The sequence below is a fragment of the Malaclemys terrapin genome, chromosome 9 (genome assembly GCF_027887155.1).
Source record: "Malaclemys terrapin pileata isolate rMalTer1 chromosome 9, rMalTer1.hap1, whole genome shotgun sequence".
NCBI classification, from domain to species: Eukaryota; Metazoa; Chordata; order Testudines; family Emydidae; genus Malaclemys; species Malaclemys terrapin.
In genome coordinates this window covers 77895790-77913568 of record NC_071513.1, presented here as the reverse complement: position 1 = coordinate 77913568, position 17779 = coordinate 77895790, and the positions used below count along the sequence as shown (strand labels likewise).

The 17779-nt window shown below is 40.6% G+C and overlaps 1 protein-coding gene across 1 annotated transcript in view; it reads right to left on the bottom strand.

The window, feature by feature from the left end:
- Positions 1 to 14343: 14343 nt before the first annotated feature.
- The window catches only part of LOC128843371 (carboxypeptidase B-like), a 28768-nt gene continuing 25332 nt past the window's right edge, over positions 14344 to 17779 (bottom strand). The window contains exons 10-11 of the mRNA XM_054040174.1: positions 16500 to 16584; positions 14344 to 14720 (exon numbers count right to left, since the gene is read on the bottom strand). Of these exons, the coding sequence (XP_053896149.1) occupies positions 14533 to 14720; positions 16500 to 16584 (273 nt within the window). The 3' untranslated portion in view covers positions 14344 to 14532. The remainder of the gene's footprint in view (positions 14721 to 16499; positions 16585 to 17779) is intronic.

The following is a 17779-nucleotide window of genomic DNA, read 5'->3' as shown; positions in this document are numbered from 1 at the left end:
TCATGCCAGCTGGAGGCTTCTGCCTCAGGCTGCTCTCCCAGTCAGCAGCACCGCACAGTCGCACCTGCTCCAGCCTACCCCTTGCTCCCATGGCTCATGAAGCCTAGACAGTAGTAAGGAGCAGTTCAACAATAGGCTGAGCAAGTGCATAATGGTGGTAGAATGTGCCTTTGGACGTTTAAAAGCTCGCTGGCGCAGTTTACTGACTCGGTTAGACCTCAGCGAAACCAATATTCGCATCGTTATTACTGCTTGCTGTGTGCTCCACAATATCTGTGAGAGTAAGGGGAAGATGTTTATGGTGGGGTGGGAGGTTGAGGCAAATTGCTTGGCCGCTGATTATGTGCAGCCAGACACCAGGGCGGTTACAAGCGCACAGCAGGGCGTGCCGTGCATTAGAGAAACTTTGAAAACCAGTTTCATGACTGGCCAAACAGAACGGTGTGAAAGTTCTGTTTGTTTCTCCTTGATGAAAACCTGCCCCCTTGGTTCACTCTACTTCCCTGTAAGCCAACCACTCTCCCCTCCCCGCTTTGATCTCCGCTTGCAGAGGCAATAAAGTCATTGTTGTTTCAAATTCATGCATTCTTTATTAATTCGTCACACAAATGGGTGGATAACTGCCAAGGTAGCCCGGGAGGGGTGGAGGAGGAGGGAAGCATGGGGTGGGGTAGTTGTAGGGGCACCCCCTAGAATGGCATGCAGCTCATCATAGAAGCGGCATGTCTGGGGCTCTGACCTGGAGCGTCTGTTTGCCTCTCTGGTTCTTTGGTAGGCTTTACGTGGCACTCCTGCGGGACTCTGTTATAACCTTTGTCCTTGATGCCCTTGGAGATTTTTTCAAATATTCCAGCATTTCATCCTTTGGAATGGAATTCTGATAGCACGGATTTGTCTCCCCATACAGCATGCAGTACCTCCAGTTCGGTCCATGCTGGAGCTCTTTTGCGATTCTGGGACTCCATGGTCACCTGTGCTGATCAGCTCGCTATGCTGGCCAAACAGGAAATGAAATTCAAAAGTTCGCGGGGCTTTTCCTGTCTACCTGCCCAGTGCATCTGAGTTGAGAGTGCTGTCCAGAGTGGTCACAATGGAGTACTCTGGGATAGCTCCTGGAGGCCAATACCGTCGAATTGCGTTCACACTACCCCAAATTCGACCCAGCAGCGTCGATTTCAGTGCTAATCCCCTCATCGGGGAGGACTACAGAAATTGATTTTAAGAGCCCTTTAAGTTGACAGAAATGGCTTCGTCGTGTGGACGGGTGCAGGGTTAAATCGATCTAACGCTGCTAAATTCGACCTAAATTCATAATGTAAACCAGGGCTAAAACACACTGAGATTGACTGGTATCTTGTGTCAGAGACATGGCAATGGATACAAATAACTTGACTGTTAGTTTTAATCATCGTTTCCTAGAAGAGAGTCTTCCAGGGCTCCAGGATTTAAAAGAAAATAAATCATTTCCAGTAGCCAGAGCCACTCGGAAGGGAGTGAAGGTGCACCACATGAGTGGTGATAGTTGGAGGCTTTATGCATGGGGATGCCAGGAGCATATCAGGGCATCAGATATCATAGTAGTTAACCCAGTATAACTAGTGGACTTTGCTCTATTTTTACAAAAAGTGTAACTTGTGCATTTCCAGCCACAAGCCATCCCTTTCTGCAGTGGGAGGGGACAACAGTCACCTGTGTTGCACCCTCTAGGGCACTCAGCAGTGCTAGCAATAATAGAGACCTCATCCTTACATTCAGAGAATTCAGGTAGCTCTGTTGTGGCTGACTCCTATGCACAAGTGCTAGGGGAAGGTTTGGCTCCTGAGTCCTTTGCTCACTGCATACCCATACTGAGTCAGACGTCACTTGGCCCATAATAATTTTTAAAAAGGCTATGATTACTACTTTGAATCTGTTTAGTACAAGTGACTGGAAAACCATTAAGAAAGTATCTGCCCCAAAGAATTTGATATGTTGCACAGGTATATTGATAGAGCTCCACTGATTTACTCCAGATTAATGTCAGTGTGAGGGAGGTCAGAATCTAGCTCTTTAACTGTCTCAGAGTGAATTTTCTTTAATGTCTGACTTATTTGAAAGAAATGTGATATAAGTTCACCTTGTGTGGACTTACAAAAAATTGGTAAGAAAAACTGAACATGCTGATTATTTTAAAAGTAGTTTTTTATTGCAGAGTATATTGTCCCCACCGCTATTGTCCATGACAGCACAACTTACAACTGGAAAGTGCGAAAGGAATAATGGTGACCAAAGCTAAACATAAAACATTTTTCTATCCAGTCTTCCTTTTAAACTACATAAAGCTACATTTCATTTATAAGGATTATATTGTAACTCTTCAAACATGATTCAGAGAAGCACATTCAGAAGAGCAGAGCAAAGTATAAAACATTTTTGTCATTAGAAAGTCGAGCTCTATTAGAATTGGAAATGTTCTGTTTAGGACTTTTAAAGGCAACTTTCAGCTCCATGAACAGTATTTCCATTTTTAGGAGAATAAACATAAGAATAGCTGTTTGAAATCTATATAAAATAGCACAGTTACTATTCAGACAATTTACGTAATCATTTAATGAACACATTTTAAAAAATACTGAAGAATTGGCAGAAGCAGCATGAAAACAAAAAGGGAAAAGAAAATACAATTAAATGTTATAACTTATTTCTAATTTTAATTTCCTCTGTTTCTAGTTTAGGTTTGGAGTGGGGTCTGCCTCCCACCTCAGTTACACCGGGACAAATCAAGAGTAACTTTACAGTGGGATTAAGCTGTCAAAAAACCAATCAGAGAAGAGAAGCAGACCCTGAACGTATAAAAAAAGCTGGTTTGAGTGTTATGTACATGAATATTTTAAAGGAAAAAAATGCCTCAGATTTCTGATTTGAGATGTACTGGAATATACGAAGCACTAAATTTTCAGCACTTGATATGTACTCTCTAGTTATCTCTTTCTGCTTGTATAAAATATAAAAGGAGCCATAAAAATCAAGTAAAGGATACTATCTTTTAACCTGCTATCGTATTTGATATGCAATAGTTTCAGAAAGAAAGACATTTGTAATGGCAAGGAAAGGGAATAGCTTTAGTATGTAATAATAATAGAAAGCCTTCATAAAGCATAGCTGAGGATATAATTGGCAATATACTTGTCTGCCTGCATAGTTTCTTTACAGGTTGACTTTATTTGAGATTCAAGGAGGAGAAAATCATAGTTCCCCTTGTCATGGAACTCAAAGGTCATAGGCATATTTAATGCTCTGATCATAAGACTAGTCTACAGATGAACCAGCAGCAGGGTCCATAAGACAGAGATAGCAAAGATTATGTGAAAGAGAAATATCACAAAGCAAATGATTAGAGAGGAAGTTCTGGTGATTAAGCCCAGGACTAGGAGTCAGGCAATCTAGATTCTCTTTCCATCTGTCCCACAAATTCATTGTGTGACCTTGGGGAAGTCACTGAATCTTTTTGTGTTTCATTTCCATCATTTTAAAATGGAGGTAATAACACTCACCTACCTCACAGTGGTTTTCAGAGGATTCTTTCATTAATGTTTGTAAAGACTGAGATCATCAGAAGTGCAGGTGTAATAAGTGTCTTGTATACATACCAGGAAAAAAATGTTTGGCAGAAAATGAAACTATAATAATGTACAAGGGACTTTGTGGATAGAGCCATGAATTAGAGGATGAATGGCTGGGCAAGGAGGCTGGGAGTTGGTGCAAGGATACTTTGACTGAGGATTGGGAGGGTAGACTGGGACTGAGTCAAGGTTCCTAGAGAGCTGAGACTAGGACTGGGCTGGGAAGCCTAAAGTTTGGTGATTCATACTGGCTAGATGAGGAGAATGGGACAAGGATACAGGGGTGGGGAAAAGACAGGTCTATGACAAAGACAAGTTGGAGGAGATGAGGCAGATGGGGGTCAAACTTTAGAGGAATGGGCAGAAAGGTTCATGCCCACTAGAGCACACTCCCTTCCAGAGACTGGAATGAACCTCAAGATTTCTGAGTCTCACCTTTCCTCTGCTGTTAGCAAATATCTGTGAAACTCACTTCTAGTGATTGGTTCACATAAAACATGACAACCTACGACTGCTATCAGTTACTCTATTAGCTCAAGAGGCAGAGATACATGCTATGGATCTAAAGATTTCAACCTGACTGAGGACCTCGTGGTTCTCCATAGGATTGCACATGATGGAATTTCTGTTTGTTTGCCTTTTTTAAAACCTAGGAAATAACACATGAACTATATTGAAAATATTAATGAGGTTTCAAAGTCAAGCATTCAGAATTTAGGAGATGCTAGAATTAGGTTGCACAGAGTTCTTTAAGTGTCAGCAGAATCAGGGCATTGGTTTGGAAGGCTAGGGACTATCATTTACTAGCTTGAGGGGGACCTCAGGATGTTGCCTTAATACAAATGAATAACAAGAACATACAGTAAAGATTCATCTCACTATATTGTGAGATTTGCTGACGGATAAATTTGTACTGTAAGTAGATATTTAGGGTATAAGTTTGTTATTCGTAGTAAAATCTCAACTTAGTACTGTACAATTAAAGAAAAATAGAAAACAACATACAGATTATCTGGGCTATTTGTCCATATTTATATTTTGTGCAATAGAGACGTGATAAAGCATCCACTGCTTCCTTTGCAACTTCATTCTGAGTTTAGAAAGAGAGAGAGGGAGAGATTCATTTTAGAAAAATTAAATGCTTTCACTTTGAGTCACTGAAAAGATCTGAGCTTTATTAAGCCAGCAAAATGTGCCTCCATAACTTTTTGAACAACTTCTTGTTTTCTTGATCTCATTAATCATCTAAGCCCTAGTTTAGCTGAAAAGAGGAGGGCAGTGGTAAATGCCTCAGAGAGGTTCTGTCATGTACAGGCTCTGTTTCACCCCTATGACAAAGAACAAATGGATTAATCATGTGTTTTAGGTCTATCCTAATTTGTCTGCCACTGGGCTAATGGGAGTTGGCCAATGGCTTTCTTTTTCTTTTCTATATACAAATTATAGTGTGGTTTTGAATTACACCTGTTTGTCTCTTTTAAACGTGAATTATGTGGCCAATTACATCCCTGTGTCTTAAACCAGACGTATACAGTATGTTTAATTGTTGTGTTTTGCTCATCATTGTGATATCATAAGGCATTGTGCAGCATAAGGCCACATAAGAAAGTAGTTTTGTACTCAGGGCTCCATGCACTTTTACTGTTCAGTTTTCTCTTCAAAGAATTATTGGAAAATGCTGCAGTTTGGTATTGGTTTGTATGAGAAAACCATAAGAGGGGTTTTTGTTTTTGTTTTTTAAGAAAGAAGTATCATTCTGTTTTACATTGGGGGGGAGCTGGGTGTGATGTACAGGGTACTTCAGAACATCAGTGTGTTCTCTGCTGGGAAGCTGAACAAATGTCTTAGGAGTCTTTCCTCAGACAGGTTTCTATCTTCTATCTTCTGTCTGTGTTTTCCACTCTATGCATCTGAAGAAGTGAGCTGTAGCCCACGAAAGCTTATGCTGAAATAAATTTGTTAGTCTCTAAGGCGTCACAAGTACTCCTGTTCTTTTTGCCTCAGACAGAGAAGATTAGATTTCATTTTGAAGCTGATTACAGGGACACAAATAGATGGCTGGAGCCTTGCTCCTTTGGGTCCTTCATTATTTCCATCTACGTACTTCACAATATACTAGATACTGTAATGCACAAAATGTGGTTTCAGGTTAAAGAAAAATTAATGCTCAGGTATTGACTTTACACATATGGCCCCTATGTTTCCCTCCCTGGGGCAAAGGCAAAAGAGAGGATCATTTACTTCAAAACCTCTGCAAGGTTTGGAGAGCTAGATCTCCCCTGAATGCTGCTGCCAGAAATGTGATGCAGGAAGGGATCATGGTCTATATTGCATTGGCTGGTGATCCATGGGAGACACCCCTTGTAACATGGATTGTCAGGGCATTAGATGGAGGAAGTCTCACTTGAGCACCCCCAGTAATTGCAGGCTAGCCAGCCCGGTCTCTGTATTGCCTTTAGGCTCCCCTCCATTCCTCAAAGCACCACTTTGGTTTGACCTGGCTAGCCCCTGATTGGGGGAGCTGGCCGAGTCGAATTTGTGTGAGTGGCATTGAGACATGGCGCATGTAAGGCTAAGATTTTGTCATGGCTATTTTTAGTAAACGTCATGGACAGGTCATGGGCAATAAACAAAAATTCATGGAAGCTGTGACCTGTCTGTGACTTTTGCTGCTGCAGCTCCATGGTTTCCCCCGCCACCATGGTGCCTGGGAGCTGTTGTTCTCTCTCTGCCTGCAGCAGCTGGAAGCTGCAGGCCCCCCTGCTGGGAGCTGCAGGGTGACCATATTTCCCAAAGAGAAAACGGGACACCCCCAGCTGCTTGCCCAAGGCATCCGCCCCTCCCAGCCCTCCAGCGAGGCTGTCTCTCGTCGCTGGAACTCTGAGGCGGGCCCCCTCAGAAATCTGTCATCTGTCACTGGACCCTTGCAGGGGGCCACCTGTCGCTGCTGTCGCTGGAACCCTGCCGGGGCCCCGCTGGCTGCCAGCTCCAGAGTCCACCAGCTCTGGGGGCTGAAGCAGAGAATGTCGGGGAGGTCTCTGGAAGTCAGGGATTCCGTGACATCAACATAGCCTTACTCATGGGTCTTAGTGCCACTCTCTCAAATTTGGCCTGGTTGGCCCTCCCTAAGGTCACAACACCTCAAATGGGTAGTTGAGCCCAGCCAGTCCCGTGGGACAGGAACCAGGAGGTAAGGGTTGGTGTCATGTTCTCGGGTAAGTACCAACTGGCAGCCCAATATACCTCCCATCCCACAGCTGGGCGACATCCTGGTATCCATATCCTCTCATACCCCCACCCTGGTCTTCATCCGCTTCTGCCCCCAAACTCCATCTCCGCCACCACTTTATCCTCTGCCTCCCATGGGCCCGTGTGGGGTCTGTGTGTTTTCTGAGTTGTGTCTCAGCTCACTGCCCCTCTCCCCCAGTTGCCAGTTGGAGGTGGGGGGTTTCTCCAGTTATTCGCATCTGACCAGAGAGTCAGCTCCAAGCCTCCCTGAATGGTGTGCTTGATGTGTATAAGTAAATGTTACACTCCTTAAAATTTGAGAGAGGGGCCCACAATAAAAATCTGCACTGTGGCCTATCTTCCTGTTCTCCTGCCACTGGCCCTGCCAACACACAATACTCTTTATGAGCAGTAAAGTAATTCCATACACTCTGTGCTCTTTTATATTTACAGACCGTACAAAAACACTCCAATTAATTAATTTGAAACATGTTAATTTTTGTAAGAAGCCTCCCATAGATAGTAACGTTCGAACCTGTAGTAAAGTATTCAGCTCCATTGAAAGGCTATAACCACTCAATCCTAGGTATAGCTGTAAAATACTTTAAAGGAGGTTTTGGGTTCCAGGACCTGGTCAGATTTGTCCATTAACTTTGAAAGGGGGAAAGAGGGAAATGGTTCATGTTCCTGTCCCCACCATTTTCTCTTAATTTTCACTCTCTGCCTTCACTGTCATATGTCCAAGCTATCATTCCTCCTGCTCAGAAATACTTTGGAGTAGCATGGCATCATTTGATGGTTGGTTGAAAACAATTGGCTTTTATTTACCTTTTCATTCAGTCAGTGACCTGTGGCTCAATACAAAAGCTATTATAAAAGCATTTTAAATCAGACAAAGCCTCCATACCCTGAGAAGGTTCATAGGGCGCGGTTCAAAAGCTATTCCAACATGGATGCGAGAGACCAGTTTGGGATGATGCTTAGCCATATTAGCGGTCTGTGCAGCAATCTTAAATGAGGGAACAATTATCAGACCCTGAAATGTATTTAAATAAGGGTAAAGAGCAGAGATGAGTTTGAATATTACCCCTGCACAGTGGGGCAAATCCCCACCCCAGTCAAGGTGTTGCAGTGCTTCTCTGGAATCATCAGCCCCAGTCCAATGCACCTGTGAGATCTGACAAGCCTGGAGATGGGTGGGTCCTTAAAAGGGAGAATCCCTGCTCAGTCCAGGATAGCACTCTGAAGGAATAGCACTGTAACTCTTGGAGATTAGGGAACAAAATTTGTTTTGACAGAAAAAATATATTTGTTTTGGTTAAAGGAAATTGTCATATCTACCGCTTGTAAACAGAAACATGGCAACAGAGGGATATTGTGTCAGAGAAGAAAGTCAGTGAGCATATGAATGTCTCCATTCATCCTCCAAGTAGACGAGTGGCTTTATAGGCATTATGTACATTCTGGCACTCAGTTTTATTAATTTTGTATAACTAAGGCATGATGAATACTAAAACTGTTCTGTAGAACAGTACTAGCATGACCAGGATACATGCTACAGGAATTCATGTAAGGCTGGAGAAGATGAAGAAATTTGTGTTTCTTTGATACACCGCCCAGATGAAATTTTACCTAATTGTCCCCTATAAGAAATGACTTGTCTGTTTTCAGGATTCCCATTGATATCAATAGGGGCACTTTGGATAGACTAACCTAATATATGGCCCTTAGTGAGCAGAATCCAACCAAGCAGAGAGGCACCACACATTATCAGTCACAGAGGCCTAATTTTTCAAGAATGCATTCAAAGTGAACAGTGAACCATAATGGCATGTGCACGGATCAGAGGAGCAAATTAAGTGTCTGATGTAATTGGGAATAGGAATGTTTATACATTTGGTTAGGTGATGGGGCCCTTAAACCCAAGTCAATTGCAGGTGCGTGTCAAATTTGTATAAAGATCATGGAGAAGTTTTGATAAGAGGTAGAGCTGCTCAAAGAATTTCCATTGAAATTGTTTTTCAATGGAAAATTTGGTTTTCAACTATATAGTTTTTCACAAAAAGCATCTGCTTTCCCTAGCTTTGTTTTAACAAAATTGAGATTGTTCATGGAAGACCCCCATCATTTTCTGACAAGCTCTAGTGAGAGAGAGAGAGAGAGAGAGAGAGAGATGAGAGGGGAGTAAGGGAAGACTAAGAGAAAAGAGTGACATGAACCATCCTCTTGGAAGACAAGGTAGCAGAGCTTGCACCTGCTATGCAGAATGGTCATTTCCCCCCCCCCCACATTTCTTTTAAACTCTGAGATTTAAAATACACCTTGTCTGTGCCTCATGTGCTACTGCGCATATTCCTCTAAAAATCCTATGTCTTTCTGTCCTTTGGCACATCAGAAACACCTTATATATTTCCTTAGACTGTGAGAGCATTTTTAATTTGAAATCTCTATGCTGGAATCATTTATTATGTGAGGAATATGGGCAGGTGTATATTGGTGGGAGAGCAGATATCAAAGGATAAAGTGAAAGGAGAAGGGGTGGGAAGTGAAAAATAAGGATGGAAGAGAGACAAGCGGGGAACAGAGTAAAGGAAAGAAAATTGGGAAGTTGGGGATTTTGAGAATTCTGAGAAGAGAGAGATGTGAAAGGAGAATTAAGGGAACCAGGGGAAAGAGTGAAGGAAATAGAGATATTTAGAGGAAGGAGAGCGAAAGAGGTAGGGGGACGAGAGAAGTTGAGATGCTAAAAGGAGAAAATGAGACAGTTAAAAGGCCAAAGGAAATGATTTGAAGCTGCAAATAAGAGGAAGCAGAGAACAGGAGATGGGCAGGGAGGAAGAAGTGATGACCAATTTGAAGTTTAGATATTTTTATGCATCCCTGCCTCCCCTCCTCCCAAACCTTCTGCTGGTCTCTACCATCCCTCTTCATTCACCTACTGGAACACTTGATTAATGTCATCCTAGTTTGAACACAAAACTAGGTGAAATTTGGTGGTTTCTACTAAGTTTTGTTTGAAGATTTGGGTTGGGTTCCAGCCTGGAACTCAGTGATCACTTGGAGCAAAACCTAAGCAAATATTCACACATCCCCTTGCAAATGAAGCTCCGTTTTCTTCAGAGCTTTGTTATTTACTCCTTCTAGTGAGGGAGCCACACCTGACCACCTACATCATGCAAGCACCACAGGATGCCTCCTAATAGTATTGTAATATCTCATCCATGTGATCCATTGTCCTACTGTCATACGTCTATTTTCTGGTGCCAGTACTAGAAACTGCTCAACTAAAAATCTGTAGACTGTTACCAACACACTAATCTAATTGATTACTAGCTAAGAGATTTCTGTTGGAAGAGACCACAAAGCACATGGTCTCCCATTACTCTTCAATACACATGAACTACTGGTATTTCATTCTACTCCAGGAGAGTCTGGACATATCTGGATTGACCCGGAAATCCAGTTCCACGTTAGCAACTTCATCATGAGCTGAATCCAGATGACAGAAATCGAGCTGCACAGAGAAATGAGGAGTGTCTCGTTTTAGTGCTTACATAGTGCAATTGGCCTGGTGAGTATGTACAGTTGTAATGAAAAACTGTTGGGACAGTGTTACCACAACTCTAGACATTGACTGATTTTATTTTTTAAATTGTGAACACACATTTATAAAGATATTTACAATCCTACTTTCAGAAAACCTCATCTATTTTCTCAATCTTCAAAATCCTTAGGAAAGCATTTATTTAAATAAAATATTGTTAGTACACTCAGATCTGAAAATGCTATGTATCCTTTAGGGTCTATAGTTGGCCCGTAGGGACAAGTGCATCTCTGATGTGAGTGGATGCAATTCCCTTGATGTTTATGGAGTTCTGCCCACTTATACCATGGGTGAATCTGGCTCATAGAGTCTTTCATGTAGATTGTAGGTGAATTTGGCATATCTGGTCTTTCAAGTTAAGTCCATGTGAGTAGTGACCAAAATTGTTATATCTGGTTGTTTTTCTGCTTGCTTGTGGGAAATAGATTTAATCATTTCAGTTCAATTTCTGGTGGACAAGTACCCACATCACAGAAACCAGGCATTAATTGGCCACCTTGTTGGCAGCCTAAGAAGAGAAAATGAGGATTGAAAATATTTTCTCGCCTTTTGGGAGACTTTTCTAGAGCAGGACTGAGGCACTTTGGCAAGGCATTTTCACTGCTGTACCTATTGTAGGGATAAATGCAGGACTCTTGTCTCGAGGGCTGTTGATCTGGCCACTTTCACAGACACTAAATGTGCTCACAAATTATTTTTTAGTTTTAAAAAAGTGCCATCATTTGTTTAGAAGTCTTGGACTTTCCCCGATTTGTACTGTGGTACTTTTCACATTACCCTAGGCTGACACAATCTTTATCAGCTTCTTTGATAATTCAACAAAACTGTCTTGTTTTTCTTTTTTTGGGGTGAGAAACATCCTTTTTTCTGTCTGTAAACTGGGGTTACATATCTATCAAAGATATCTATATCACCCCAGTTCCTGGAATATCTGACAATCTTTAATGTATTTATCCTCAGAACACCCCTGTGGAGTATGGAGTAGCTATTATCTCAATTTTACCGATGGAAACTAAGATGCTAGGTGACTTTCCGAAGGTAACACAGGAAAGTAGAGCACAGAATTGAACTTGGGTCTCCCAAGTCTCTGGCTAATACCCTAACCACTGAACTGTCCCTCCTCTCTTAGTTCTCTTACCACAAAGCTATCATAAATTGTGTTAATAGCTGTATAGAATTCAATTCCTTTATTAATAAATTGTTTGAAATGCTTCTCTTGAGTTAAAGATGTGTTAAATATTTCAGAGGAAGATGGTTTGTGGCTTTCATTCCATTCAATATGTAGACGGATCAGAACATGAACCAAGGATCATTACATTTTGGGGAAGTCATGAAATAATCTATTTTGGAGAATGTCCAATGTACTGCTGAGAAGCCTCTCTCACTATAGTGCAGTATTATGGTAATAGTACAAATTATTTATGAGATGTTGAAGATAGATTTTACAGTGCTAGAATTTAATATGCCTTTTTCAGGCTTTTCCGCATAGATTGCTAATCTGGAGAATGAGCAGGAAAATGTTTTGAGTTCATCTTAAAACACCATTAAGATGTCAAATATGACAATGGCTCAAAATAATATTGACACCACCAAATAGGAATAAAAACTAAACATTTATGATACATAGGTACACAATGTAGCTTGTCAGCTCAGGAAACCAGAAAAAACAGAGCACAAATTCAACTATACTGCTTAAAATTACAGAAGATCAATCCCTTCCTTCCCAATGTATTTTATACTTGCTCTGCCAGTGATATCCTTTATTGTTAGGAGTTGTTATAAACCCTTTGTTATACAGAGACTGCACCACAGTACACAAGGCTCAATTGTAATCCCAGATAACAGGTGTGTGTTACACTATATCTTATAAAAGTAATCAGCTACTCGGTGTATACATGAGTATTAGCAGATTTTGTGGGCAAAACTGTTAGATGATGTCTAAGATAGCGTAACCCATAGATTCCCTTAGACCTACTTACACCTGCTCTACCAATGCATAAAGGAGTCTAAATTAACGTAACTTAAATTCCCTGGAACTGGGAGAAGGTGTATATTAAGTTCTGGATGAGGATTCTTTAACACACACTTTCTTATGCCTTCTTCCACCTGCTGCTTATACTCCCTTGTACATCAGTGTAGGTGTAAGAGAGAATCTAGCAATGCCACTTGAGGTACCACTTCTGAATTTGGCCCCATATTATAATGATGTATGTACAGTATATGGTGAGTTACACCTGCATATCTGAGATTTGAGACCATTGCAAGAAGCTGAAAAAAATTAAAACAAAGTGAAGAGTTAAATATATGGCACACTGTGTAAAAATGTCTCTGCTGTAGGATGCTGGCCAAGTCCTTCATGAAGTTCACTTGTTTGTCATTCTGAGGATTCACATGAAACATTTTCTCACTTCAAAAGAGATCAGTAACCAGTCACAGCCATAACAGTACATTGTACAGTCCTGTTCGGTTCCAGCCCCTTTCTTTGCCCATTATCCATTTGAAGTAGGGGTCCTCTCATTTGTCTGGTACAGCTCTTCTGTGCTACAATGTGTACATAATATTGAACTAATGTGATCATTGATACAATCTCTGCCAATGATCCTCAGAGAGCTTTCTATCTGTCAAACGACGAATGTGAGGAACAACATGAGTTGCTGCAATCAAGCCTAAAAGCAACATAAACTTCATGTTTCTGCTTTTTCTCTGTATAGCAAATACTGTCTGTCACATTTTATATTTCCCCTTCTTATTGCTCAGCAAGCAACTGACTTGCTCTTAGAGCTTCACTGGAGATTGTTTTATTATTATCTGAACCTTCCTACTCTTCAGATGACTGAAATGCTAATAACACTAATGACTCTAGCCTATACTAGTTGGGAAAAGAGCACATCTAGTCAGATGGACAGCTTCTGGGACTTAAAGGTCATGGCTCAGAAAGAGGGTTTAATTGCCTTTCTCAGTATACCAATCCATCCACATTTTAAGTAGTTCCTCAAGTTCCACCAGACAGCTGTCTTGCATGCAGAGAGAATCCATACAGAATTTGCTCCACTGGCATTTTGTTTGGTTTTGTTCATTTCTGTTTAGCTATTGAAGTTTTGCTGGGAGTGCAGGTGTTCCTGCGTGTCTGTGCATTTGGTTCTCAGTCACAAAATGAAGCTAGCAGCTCAGGATTTATGTTCGTGGTTTTGATTATTTGATTCAAGGATTACATTCTACACCGGCAGAAATATAAAGACATGAGCATATCCACCTGATGGATCATATACAACATATGAAAGTTGTTACTTATCCGACCGACTTCTTAACTACTGCCCATATTGCTTTAACTAATTTAAACCTGTTGGAACAAAGCCTGAGTAATCAATGTAACCATTTTCTATATGTGCGTGTGTAGAATTTGTAATGACCAATGAAGTTTATCAGTTCATTCCTATGTTATTATTTTTCATATTTTCTTTATTATATTTAATTTTCAGTTCAAACGCTAACCTGTTACATTTAGTTTTCAGGACAGGACCCCTACCTCCATTCACATTATCTGATTTTTGATCTCAGCCTGCCTCTGATATAGGGATGGATTAGATATAGTCATTATTAGGTTTTCCCCCAACTCCATTATTGTGGGGCTCCCATTTGCCCTCACTCTTGTTTCGCCTAAGAGCTAGCTGCTATTAAAGCTTCTGATTAATATTAGCCTAGTAAGAGAGGTCCAGGTTCTGCCCCTAGATCTATCATACAGCTCCATTGCAGTTAATGCCCCATGATTGAATTTGGTTTAGTGATCATTAAAGGGCTTTTAAAAAACATGTTAACTGGCCAAACAGTCAAAATAGACACTGGTGGCTTCTTCATCCATTCAATCCAGTCGCTGGAGTAACAGATGTTCTATCAATATTCAAACAGTAGGTGAGTCATTGTCATTTTTATTTGTGATTAATAGAAAAATCCCAAGATATTTCCATTGGCTCTAGAGTTCAAGTGTAAGGGAGAACTAACAGCACCCTGTAAAGCAGAAATCATCAGCCATCAGGGAAAGAGAACAGAGGGGATAGTATATTTGAAACAAGCTTTCTTGAATAATTTTGCAGTACCATGCTAATATAAATGCTCAAGGACATAATTGGCAATATATTTAACAGCTATCAGAGTCTCTTCAGAGGTTGGCTTTATCTGAGATTCAGGGAGTGCAAATCCATATCTGCCTGTATCACGGAGCTCAAAGGTGAAGGAGTACTTGATACCCTGATCATAAGCCCAGTCATCAGAGCCACCAGCAGCAGGATCTGCATTGGGAGAGAAGAAAACTTTACTAGAAAAGGACAACAAGCCACTGGTAATCAGTGGGATTTATTATAACTGATAACTATTATGCCATATAGCTAGAAATATAGGAAGGGCAGAGGAAAAAGCAGTGAGAGTCAATGAACCATTTGTTTGCATCCAGAATATGGAACAGAGCTTGCCAAACACTTTAATAGCCTTGAAAATGGAAATCTGTAGCTGTAAAAAGAGGAATATAACCATGTCCCCCTTCTAAAAATATAGAAGAAACAATCCTGATCAGAATACAGAGTTTGAGTTATTTTGCAGTGCTGCTCTCTCCTCACTGTAGAGATCCCTCCTGAGAAGCAGTGGGAGGAGTATATTTTGCCTGAGGAGAGGACTGGAAGCATGATATCCACAGGAACAAGGATCTATCACATTGAATCTCCTGTCTCTGGAGGATCTCCCTGAGATCTACACAGAGCTTTGAAGATCCACAAAGCTGGGGATACGAACTCTGCTTTTTCGTTGGGAAATAAGCTCTGCTCCTTTCCCTCTTGATGGGAGAATTCAGAGTATACTCTCTTGGTTGTTCCTTGTAAGGAGAGAATGGGGTTTTAATACTTTTTATCCTATAGGTGGGCCTCAAAATTGCTAGGAATCCCCAAAGGCATTTTTAAAAATCTAAATAGATCTTTTAAACATTGACAAACAATTGCAGCCATTATATTTAAGACAAAAAAAAATTGGCTTCCAGATTGTTAAGTCCTACAATGCTGAATTTCAAGCAGGCAGTAGCCTGAGGAATTAGGAGCCAAAACATCTGAGCTATACAACTCTGGAAAACTGGATTTGGAAACACCAGATCATCAGCTTTATAACATCGCAAAGGACATAACACACCAGCTGGGTTTCAAGAGAGGATTAGAGTGAGGCTGGAATTTATATATTTTTAAAATCAGCACACAGTAACAGAAAGTAACAATCTGCTGGCTAGAGCCATGAAGGCAAATTCTGATCAAAAAGGTTTCACATACTATTGTCGCATAGGTTTGCAGGCCCCGGAAATCAAGACACTCACAGGCTGAACAAGTCCAATTCTCTCATGTTTTAATCTAATTTTATCTGTTCGATTTAGGAATTCCTAGTATGCTCATCACCTTAGTATTTGGGCGCTACATAGTTATTGTGCGAATCTCATTGGTAACCTACAGGCACATGTTTGCACGTTTGCAGAACCGGAAATGTTGTATCCACACCTTCAGGACAGTGAAGTAAATGGGACTACTTGCGAAGAAAAGAACTACTCAACAAGAGTAAAGATATCACAGTCTACACCAGGGGTCGGCAACCTTTCAGAAGTGGTGTGCTGAGTCTTCATTTATTCACTCTTATTTAAGGATTCGCATGCCAGTAATACACGTTAAAGTTTTTAGAAGGTCTCTTTCTATAAGCCTAGAATATATAACTAAACTATTGTTGTATGTAAAGTAAATAAGGTTTTTAAAATGTTTAAGAAGCTTCATTTAAAATTAAAATAAAATGCAGAGCCCCCCAGACCAGTGGCCAGGACCTGGGCAGTGTGAGTGCCACTGAAAATCAGCTTGCGTGGAGCCTTCGGCACGTGTGCCATAGGTTGCCTACCCCTGGTCTACACCATTAGGAGGGAGGTAAGTAGAGTGTGTATGGGCGGGGCTCGTCTTATGTTTTTTTCTTGAGTCATAATACATAATTTTCTCCCACTGTCTAGAGAAATAATTCTTACTGCAGTTGCTTATGATATTTAGGTTAATACTTACAGATTGTTGAAGCACCTGAACCAGAGGTATATTTTGTGCCATACAATGAAGCCAGCTCTTGAACTGCAGCTTTGGAAATGGTATTCTATAAGGCAGGACAATTGCAGAAGAATAAGTTATTCCAGACATTTAAAGCTTTACTCAGAAATTTGAGTTAACTCATGAGGGCCTCATTTTAGAAGGTTTAAATTATTTGTAACTGTTGTTCCTCTTTGAGACTCAGTAACAGAGTTTATGCTGTCATCGTCTAACAATCTGCAAATGTCTACACTTTGTTCATGTAGCATCTCAATAAGTAGTCTGTACTCAGAGCTCTAATTATGAAATTTATCTGGAGTCTGGAAACAAAGAGCACAACAGGATCCAAGGATTACTGTATTTATCAGAAATGTGTACTTGGATCTGTGAGAATAAACTAAAAATATGAAATAAAATGACGGTGAGGTTTAGGCAACAGTGGATGTATATAGGGAAATGATGAAGACAGCATTTTCTTCCCACTTACACAAGTATAAATCCAGAGCAACACAGTAAAAGTGGTATAAGTGAAATCAGAATTAGATCCTGTAAAATGCAGATGGCAAATGTCAACAATAGTATACCCAGAAATGCAGGAATTACCCTGGAGCCTTATACAGCACTTCAGTGATTTCAGTTTGCATTTCCTGTGCAGATTGGGATCCATCCAAGTCCCACTGACTTCAGTGGGGGTTGCATAAAGTCTGTCAACACTAAAATGCAGCTCTGAATGTTTGCATTATGAAAAGTTACAGACTTTCCTTTAGAATGTGTGGCTTTCCCATTTCTTCATAATATGGCATGTTGGTAATAAAACTATGGAAAGTATTCCTAAGGGATGGTAAATATTTGTCTGTATATCATTAGTTGAGAACAGATGTTCAGCATGCAAACAAACAATGGATTACCATATCTGCCTCTGTAGTTCAGAGTTGAACATGTGGTATTCAAAAGACTTTCTTCAACTCTCTTGTTTCACTCTAGATTACACCATAAATTATTTTCCCAAGGAGAAGAGATATTTTAAAACATTCTGACTTCCATTTAGTTCTTGAACATTTTTATGAATTGTCCAAAAGCTGCATTTGAAAATGGTTTGAAAAATAGATTGGTAAAGTGACTATTTGTTTCTGTGAAAGTAACAACAAGCCATATTCATGGTATGGCAGGTTTTTATATCATGGGATTGTAACTGCTTCCAGTGGGATAAAACAGGTTCACAGTGCAAAATTCACATTGAAAACTGAGTTTTGTACACCCCA